The sequence below is a fragment of the Gymnoscopelus braueri genome (assembly GCF_963280865.1).
Source record: "Gymnoscopelus braueri genome assembly, chromosome: 19".
NCBI classification, from domain to species: Eukaryota; Metazoa; Chordata; class Actinopteri; order Myctophiformes; family Myctophidae; genus Gymnoscopelus; species Gymnoscopelus braueri.
The window spans coordinates 1,349,673-1,359,672 of NC_137621.1; the positions used below are offsets into that span (position 1 = coordinate 1,349,673).

Below are 10,000 nucleotides of genomic sequence, written 5' to 3' on the forward strand. Positions count from 1 at the left end.
CCCACCGAGCTGTGGACCGCCATGCTCAGCTACGGCTACGTGGGCTGCGTGCGCGACCTCTTCATCGACGGCCGCAGCAAGGACATCCGGCAGATCGCCGAGGCGCAGAACGGCGCCGGCATCAAGCCGTCCTGCAACAAGCAAGCGGGGAAGCAGTGCGAGAGCGCCCCCTGCAAGAACCGCGGCGTCTGCAAGGAGGGCTGGAACCGCTTCATCTGCGACTGCACCGGGACGGGGTTCTGGTCACGTACCTGTGAACGAGGTAGGAAACATTATTATACACCTGTGAACGAGGTAGGAAACATTATTATACACCTGTGAACGAGGTAGGAAACATTATTATACACCTGTGAACGCGGTAGGAAACATTATTATCAAAAAACATACAGTATCTAGTAATAGTGGATCTAGTGAGTGACTTTGGTTTGTTCAGCACTTTGGTTTGACCTCGGTCGATGTAAATCTTACAATAACTGCACGGACTCTCTGTGCGTTCGTACGTACGTCTGTAATTCACGTATCACGAGAATTGTGAATTTGGCACGTGCGTCGTGCGTGTCACCGACGAGCCAAGGGAGTGCCGTTCACGACGTCCAGTCGGTTGGATAGTCGGTGGTCCAGAAAAAAAAATGAAGTGGTTAAGTGTGTGTGTGTAGGTTTTATACATCTTGATTCAATGAAAAGTATTAACTAAGTATTTAATTATGAACTAAACATAATAACTACATTGGATCCATTGGAACACAGTTATTTTTTCCGGTTGTTGAAAAGTGACAGAGATGACATGGTAGTACAGTTATTTACTGTGTGTGTGTGTGTGTGTGTGTGTGTGTGTGTGTGTGTGTGTGTGTGTGTACACACACACACACTCACACACACACACACACACACACACACACACACACACACACACACACACACACACATGCAGTTATAAATTATAGTAACTATGATGTAATGATCCACATTTTTCAAAAAGAGCGACAATGTAATTGTAGATCTACTCGTAGATCTTGCAAATCGGCTATTTTCGATACTTTTGCGCAACACCTTTGTACGACAAAGTGAGGATGTGAGTGTAGGTGGTAGTTTTAAGGTGGTAGTTTTAAAGTGGCAGTTTTAAGGTGGTAGTTTAGTTGTAAAGGAGTTTGACTGTTTGCAGACGTGGGAGCGTGCTGTGGGCGGGTCAAGGTCATCTTTGATTGCTTACAGTAATTCATGCGTAACTGATTAATCTGTGAGCTACTGTAGCTTTCATTAGTCCTTTGATCCGCTGGGTGCGTCTTCCTCAGTGTGTGTGTCCTTCATGTAGGTTCATTTACACTATGAATACTCAGATCCTACAGTATATGGGGTTAACCCATTAACACATTCACCGCCCCAGAGTTCATTCATAATGTTCTCACCCACTGCCAGACATTTGAGTTTTATAGCCTTTTGAACCGGTCACAAACATTTTATATCCATTAAAATCCGCGATCGGATGGTGTTTATAAACAAAGACGACGGACGTACGAGCCCTCATAGTGTTTAGGTTTTTCTTAATTCTTCTTCTGTGATATCAGCGGCTAAAACAGGCTGCAAACGCCCTTCCCCACCGGCCATCTTAGATTAGCTTAGCATCCGATCGGCTATGAGATCGTTTGTAAACACAAAGAGGATAACCGTTCGTCGATCAAAGTAAAGAAAATACAACCGGAGCTTACCATTCTTTTTTTAAACCGTGTGAAAACCATGATCTTTAGCCAAAACCAGGGAAAAACAGTTTTTTTCAGGATAAAATAAGAAACAGGAAACGGTCCACGGATATTTTTACATAGGATGGGTCGAAAGGATGAGAAATGGGATGAGAAAAAAAATCAATGATGGTACCAAAATTTACCGCGATCGTCCATTGAACCGCAAAAGACGCACCCCGTAGGGCCCTACGGGCTCGGCGCTTAAGAGGTGGATTTATTGGCCCGTAGAACTACGGGCTTGGCGGACAATGTGTTAAGACCCGAGGCTAAAGATGTCTTCTAAATCAGTTGTTCTGAAACTTTGCCACGTGTCAAGGCCCCCCCCCCCATCTGAGATTGTTTTGTGCCAGGGACCCCCAGAAGAGAAAACAATTTAGAACGTTCTAAATTATTCAACATTTCCCAAACATTTTCTAGATTTTTTCAAAACAAACATCAACAATAGCAGATGTACAAGCTTGCAGCGCGGCACAAAGAGACGCGCTGTGAGCTTGAAGATCTGCTATTTGACCTAAGGTCACAGAACCCTGTACGGCGTCGGAGCAGCGACGGACGTTGATAAAGTGGGCGAGTGTCGCGTGGCATCGATTCATCTCCTGCTGCCATCTGAAACCACACACACACACACACACACGCACACACACACACACACACACACGCACACGCACACGCACACGCACACACACACACACACACACACACACACTGTAAATGTAGACATGGTGCTCTCACACACACACACACACACACACACACACACACACACACATACACACACACACACACACACTTTGTGCTGAGGTACAAGAATGCTGGCTGGAAGTGTTGTGGAGGCCGGCTGTGTTACAGAGGATAAGGATAAGACATTTACACGCCCAGTTCCAGGTCATTTTGTTTTACTGTAAGCTGTTGTCAACAGGCTCTGTGCAGAGCGGCCATATTGTTTAGAAATTGGGCCTCTTCCTTACTTACTTCACAGGTGTTACCAATGATACTAATGAAGGCTCTGTTCCATTTAGTGTAGCACAGTGGTTCTCAAACCGTTTAATTTGATGGACCCCCATAACTGTGAGAGTTATGGGGGTCGAACCCTAACCACTGGAAAGGCATCATTTTCAAGATGGCGTCCAAGATGGCTGCCAGGAGCTTGAATTTCTCTATAACCCAGAAAGGTGTTTTTGGTGTCTAACCCTGGGTATTAGGGCTCAAGGAATGCAACTGAATCAGTGACAATACCATCAGTTGATTATTTATTGCCAAATCCAAGGTGGCATCTGACCCAATTACATGTGCGTAGTGGATTATAAAGAATAGATACATGTACATACTCTAGTAAAGTAAAAGTACCTCAAAGTTCTTCTCTGAAACAAATTCAACCGCGGCTCTGAAGCGTTGAGGGAAAGACGTGATCAACCGTGTTATTATTTCAGAACTGTATATCTATCTTCATGCGTCTTTGACTCGCTGAAATGGAATGATTTGTATCGTCTGAGGGCGAAGCAAAGCGTTATTGTAGCGTTGGCTCATGCGTGCTTTATATCGCCACACGCCTTAGATAGGTTCACGCTACGTGAAAACTGTGACACCGTTCAGTGATTCATGAATGTGCAGTAAATACCCCATCCTGTCATCAGGACTGAATTACTAAACCTGTTTTATACTTTATACTTTTATAGCCGATCTACAAGCTCACATTGTACGCTTGTAGATTGGCTGTTTCTTAAAGATTGACAAAAACAAGCAAACAAACAAACAAACAAACACAATTCTGCATAATGATTTAAAATACAGGCCTTTTACTTGTAACTGAGTATTTCTACATTGTGGTATTGATACTTTAACTTAAGTAAAACATAACACAGGACACCTGCAGTTACATGGACATCATGTATTCATTCAGAATGAACTCATTCAGAATGAACTCATTCAGAATGAACTCATTCCGAATAGAGGAATATGTTCCACTCACCTGTTTACATGGGACCTGAATAAAAGTATTCCTCGTTTACATGACCAAAGCATTCATTAGGAATATAACGTTTGACATGTGCAAAGTGGTTCCCGCCTACGCCCGGGCATGGACCAGGGGCCACTACCCAGAGCAGAGCTTCCCCTGGTGGGCATGGGAGGAGGCAATAGCCCCCTTGTGCCTCCGCGGCGGAGGTCTGTTGGTCGTAGGCAGGCCGGGAAGCAACGCACCGACTCCTGGCCTGGCAGCGTTGTATGCGGTGCAAGCCTGTGTTCCTTTGTTATCGCCGTTTTAAGGCTTTGAAACATGCTGTAACTCATTCACTGTGAAGAAACCCCTCTTTCTGCGCCGAGTAGCGCACATGGGTTGAATGCGGGGTCTGTCGTCCTAAAACACAATCGCCCCGGGTCAAAATCCAGCGACCATGGAGCGGCCGCGGATGGCCCGCTCAAAAGGTGCGTGGGGCGTAGTGTTTTGGGACGACCGTTCCGACTGCCCATGTAATGAATTGATGAAGTAAAACTCATCTGTTTTCGCTGCAGCTGCGCCCTAATAATGTTGTTTTCATTTATTTTTGTTCACGTATGCTATTAAAACAATGCAGCTATTGCAGTATTCGGCCTTAACATGTGATTAAAAATGTATACGTATTTGGCCCCTCATATATAAAATAAATGTAAAATCTGATTTAAAATTGAAACTTGCTGCTGATCAATGCGTTTCTGAGTTTACGTGTGGACAGGGATTTAAAAAAAAAATCTTTGTCATGTGGCCAGGGATTCTTTTTAAAAACTGAGGACTAAAATACCCGTTTAGAAAAAGATCCATATAAGTGTAACCTATAGGCCAGCAATCCTTGGAGCGTCCGTTCTCTGGGCTTAACTCTGGGCTTAACCATTACAGGCTTATTAAATGACGCTATAGAATAGAATCATTCATTTTATCCCGCAGGAGCGAGCGCTTTTCAGCACCAACCGTGGCCGAATTAGAGATTTGATAGATCATTTTTGGACAATTCTGACAGCACTACTAAGCACGGACATGCGCAAAGGAATGCATGTATTCCAAACAGAGAGTGAAGTGTTTACATGGTCAATTCCGATTGGTATATCCCGATTCAAACGGTCTATACCACCCCTCCAAACCCGAATGAAAATTCATTCGGATCAAACTGGAATGGAATATTCTATTCCAATTGAGGTGTTTACATGAGCATTTCTATTCTGAATGAATTCATCCATTCATTCATTCCGAATAAAACTGTCCATGTAACTGCAGCCAGTGTGTGGTTGTAAGCATGTCCATCACAGCTGGATGATGATACTCTAATCACTGTTGACTCAGGTACCACACCGGTCACCTATCACACACTGCCAGGACCCCTACACACACACACACACACACACACACACACACACACACACACACACACACACACACACACACACACACACACACACACACACACACACACACACACACACACACACACACAGTGGTATAAAGTAACTAATCTAATACTAATTATTAACTAATATCTCTCTCTCTCTCTACCATTTCACCTTGAATTGTACTATGGTGGATATGAGTATTGAATCATTCTGAGCAGACAAGTACATTTACTAAAGTACTGCACTTGAGTGGAGGTGTTTTTACCTTACTGGAGTATTTCCAATTTTCTGTACTTTTACTTCTACTCCACTACTTCTCAGAGAAAAATATTGTACTTTTAGTTTTACTCCACTACAATTATTTGAAAACTTTAATTACTAGTTACTTCGTAGATTTTGATTATTATTACAAAACACACATTAACCACCCTATATATATTTTGGCCATTTGAAAATAGCAGATCTATAAGCTCACAAAGTGTCGCGACATTTTGCATAATGAGTTTTTTTACTTTTGGTACTTTAAATACAGTTTTTATGCTAATACTTTTGTACTTTTACGCAAGTATTTTTTTAATTCCGGACTTTTACTTGTAACGGATAATTTCTACATTGGACCCCCTGACAGAGTGGATGTGTTCTACTGATGTTCTGTAGTAACAACAGAGACAGAGACAGTGTGGATGTGTTCTACTGATGTTCTGTAGTAACAACAGAGACAGAGACAGAGAGACAGACAGACAGACAGACAGACAGACAGACAGACAGACAGACAGACAGACAGACAGACAGACAGACAGATAGATCCTGTGGAGTGTGAAGAGGACACAGAATACCAGATACAGAGAGCTCCATATATGGGCATATGGGATGGGCCGCGTAGCGATCAGAAGGTGATCATTTGGAGCAGCAAGAAGCATTATTAATGGATTCACTGTAAAGTACAGAACAACATTATGGAGCCTGTCTGGTCAGGTGATCTGCTTTATGAATCTGTGTCAGCAAGTCAACCTTTATGGTATTCATCCATTTAGTTAGTTAGTTAGTTAGTTAGTTAGTTAGTTAGTCACCCTGATCGCCAGTTGTCTAGGACCTGCTTGTGTCTCCAGGTGTAGCGTAGCCTGGTTCCAAACCTGCTTTTCACCTGCTAGTCCCAACAGAATGAACATGAAGCTGAAGGAATGCTTCACTGCTGACAGAATGAACATGAATGGTTGTGACCATTTCATGTTACACACACACACACACACACGCACACACGCACACACGCACGCACGCACACACACACACACACACACACACACACACACACACACACACACACACACACACACACACACACACACACACACACACACACACACATGTTTGGCGTAATGCGTTGCCGTCTATTTCATAAAGTGTGATTTAAATCGTGAAGCTGAAAACCAATCAGCAACTTCTTTTTTCCTTTCTTTCTTTTTTTGTCCTACAAATTATTCCAGCCGCTTCGTAGCGTATCAAATAACAGCTTTGAGATCATATCTCTCTCTCTCTCTCTCTCTCTCTCTCTCTCTCTCTCTCTCTCTCTCTCTCTCTCTCTCTCTCTCTCTCTACCATTTCACCTTGAATTGTACTATGGTGGATATGAGTATTGAATCATTCTGAGCAGACAAGTACATTTACTAAAGTACTGCACTTGAGTGGAGGTGTTTTTACCTTACTGGAGTATTTCCAATTTTCTGTACTTTTACTTCTACTCCACTACTTCTCAGAGAAAAATATTGTACTTTTAGTTTTACTCCACTACAATTATTTGAAAACTTTAATTACTAGTTACTTCGTAGATTTTGATTATTATTACAAAACACACATTAACCACCCTATATATATTTTGGCCATTTGAAAATAGCAGATCTATAAGCTCACAAAGTGTCGCGACATTTTGCATAATGAGTTTTTTTACTTTTGGTACTTTAAATACAGTTTTTATGCTAATACTTTTGTACTTTTACGCAAGTATTTTTTTAATTCCGGACTTTTACTTGTAACGGATAATTTCTACATTGGACCCCCTGACAGAGTGGATGTGTTCTACTGATGTTCTGTAGTAACAACAGAGACAGAGACAGTGTGGATGTGTTCTACTGATGTTCTGTAGTAACAACAGAGACAGAGACAGAGTGGATGTGTTCTACTGATGTTCTGAAACAACAGAGACAGAGACAGTGTGGATGTGTTCTACTGATGATCTGTAGTAACAACAGAGACAGAGACAGTGTGGATGTGTTCTACTGATGTTCTGTAGTAACAACAGAGACAGAGACAGAGACAGAGTGGATGTGTTCTACTGATGTTCTGTAGTAACAACAGAGACAGAGACAGAGACAGTGTGGATGTGTTCTACTGATGTTCTGTAGTAACAACAGAGACAGAGAGAGTGGATGTGTTCTACTGATGTTCTGTAGTAACAACAGAGACAGAGACAGAGTGGATGTGTTCTACTGATGTTCTGTAGTAACAACAGAGACAGAGACAGAGTGGATGTGTTCTACTGATGTTCTGTAGTAACAACAGAGACAGAAACACTCTAGTGTTCAATTAAGGAGTGAAATTTCACCAGCAGAAACTAGAGAACAGAAAACAAATCGATACACTACCTCTCCGTGTGTGTGTGTGTGTGTGTGTGTGTGTGTGTGTGTGTGTGTGTGTGTGTGTGTGTGTGTGTGTGTGTGTGTGTGTGTGTGTGTGTGTGTGTGTGTGTGTGTGTGTGTGTGTGTGTGTGTGTGTGTGTGTGTGTGTGTGTGTGTGCGTCAGACAGACAGACAGACAGACAGACAGACAGACAGACAGACAGACAGACAGACAGATCCTGTGGAGTGTGAAGAGGACACAGAATACCAGATACAGAGAGCTCCATATATGGGCATATGGGATGGGCCGCGTAGCGATCAGAAGGTGATCATTTGGAGCAGCAAGAAGCATTATTAATGGATTCACTGTAAAGTACAGAACAACATTATGGAGCCTGTCTGGTCAGGTGATCTGCTTTATGAATCTGTGTCAGCAAGTCAACCTTTATGGTATTCATCCATTTAGTTAGTTAGTTAGTTAGTTAGTTAGTTAGTTAGTCACCCTGATCGCCAGTTGTCTAGGACCTGCTTGTGTCTCCAGGTGTAGCGTAGCCTGGTTCCAAACCTGCTTTTCACCTGCTAGTCCCAACAGAATGAACATGAAGCTGAAGGAATGCTTCACTGCTGACAGAATGAACATGAATGGTTGTGACCATTTCATGTTACACACACACACACACACGCACACACGCACACACGCACGCACGCACACACACACACACACACACACACACACACACACACACACACACACACACACACACACACACACACACACACACACACACATGTTTGGCGTAATGCGTTGCCGTCTATTTCATAAAGTGTGATTTAAATCGTGAAGCTGAAAACCAATCAGCAACTTCTTTTTTCCTTTCTTTCTTTTTTTGTCCTACAAATTATTCCAGCCGCTTCGTAGCGTATCAAATAACAGCTTTGAGATCATATCTCTCTCTCTCTCTCTCTCTCTCTCTCTCTCTCTCTCTCTCTCTCTCTCTCTCTCTCTCTCTCTCTCTACCATTTCACCTTGAATTGTACTATGGTGGATATGAGTATTGAATCATTCTGAGCAGACAGAGATATGCAGGGTTTTTCATAATACAATCTTCATTAGGACAAAATCATGAATATTATTTGATGTCTAGGCGAGGGTGGATGTGAAGTCATTGTCGTGAAGTCATTGTGAAGTCAATAGCCGATCTACAAGCTCACAATGCGTCGCGATGTGACGCATTGTGAGCTTGTAGATCGGCTATTTTCAAATGGCCGAAATGTATATAGGGCTGAAGTGTAATCAAAACCTACAAAACGGGCCTGTGCCGTAGCGTGGCGGTCCAGGCACCCTATCTGCTATGCCAGCCTGACAGTGTGTTGCGGGTTCGACTCCCGATCCCGACGACCTTTGCTCCGTGTCACCCCCCCCCCATCTCTCTCTCCATTTCCAGCCTACTGTAATCTATCAATAAAAAGACAAAATGAAAAATCTACAAAGTAACTAGTAACTAAAGTTTTCATATAATTGTAGTGGATTAAAAGTACAATATTTGCCTCTGAGATGTAGTGGAGTAGAAGTAAAAGTACTGAAAACTGGAAATACTCCAGTAAAGTAAAAGATACTAAAAATTGTACTTATGTACAGTACTTGAGTAAATGTACTTAGTTACTTTCCACCACTGAGTACAAGTGACTGAGGGGAAGAGTATTTCATATTCTTTATGTAATCAAGTACAAATAGAGTGATTGTGATTCTGAGGGACCAGTTTGGGTTCCAGTAGATACCTTTATATTTCTGGGTGTACGTATCAGTCTTAATTCAACCCTGATACACCCTCTCAGAGTCACATTAACACCCTGATACACCCTCTCAGAGTCACATTAACACCCTGATACACCCTCTCAGAGTCACATTAACACCCTGATGCACCCTCTCAGAGTCACATTAACACCCTGATGCACCCTCTCAGAGTCACATTAACACCCTGATGCACCCTCTCAGAGTCACATTAACAGAATCAGAATCAGAATCAGTTTTATTGTCACATCACAGGTTTACAAGGTAAAGAAGTGGGTGAAATTCGTTTTTGTACATCGTTCCCATCGCAACTTTAATTTCCATAGAAAGAAGAGGGGGGGGGAGAAGAAGAGGGGTGGGGGGCAAGTGGGAAGGAGATCAAAACAAGAGAGCAACAGAAGGCCAGACAAGTTATCTACATATTTACAAAGTACCTGAGATAATAAAAAACCAAGGTGCCTGAGCATAGCAGCAATGTATGTATACTGTGCATGTTA

General features: G+C 42.6%; 1 protein-coding gene across 1 annotated transcript in view; it reads left to right on the forward strand.

The window, feature by feature from the left end:
• The window catches only part of LOC308074138 (neurexin-3a-like), a gene marked incomplete at both ends in the record, with an annotated part of 212,376 nt that overhangs the window by 17,212 nt on the left and 185,164 nt on the right, over positions 1-10,000 (forward strand). Inside the window, one exon of the mRNA XM_080413470.1 lies at positions 1-262. This exon is cut by the window's left edge and continues 122 nt beyond it. Coding sequence (XP_080269596.1) covers positions 1-262 — 262 coding nt within the window. The remainder of the gene's footprint in view (positions 263-10,000) is intronic.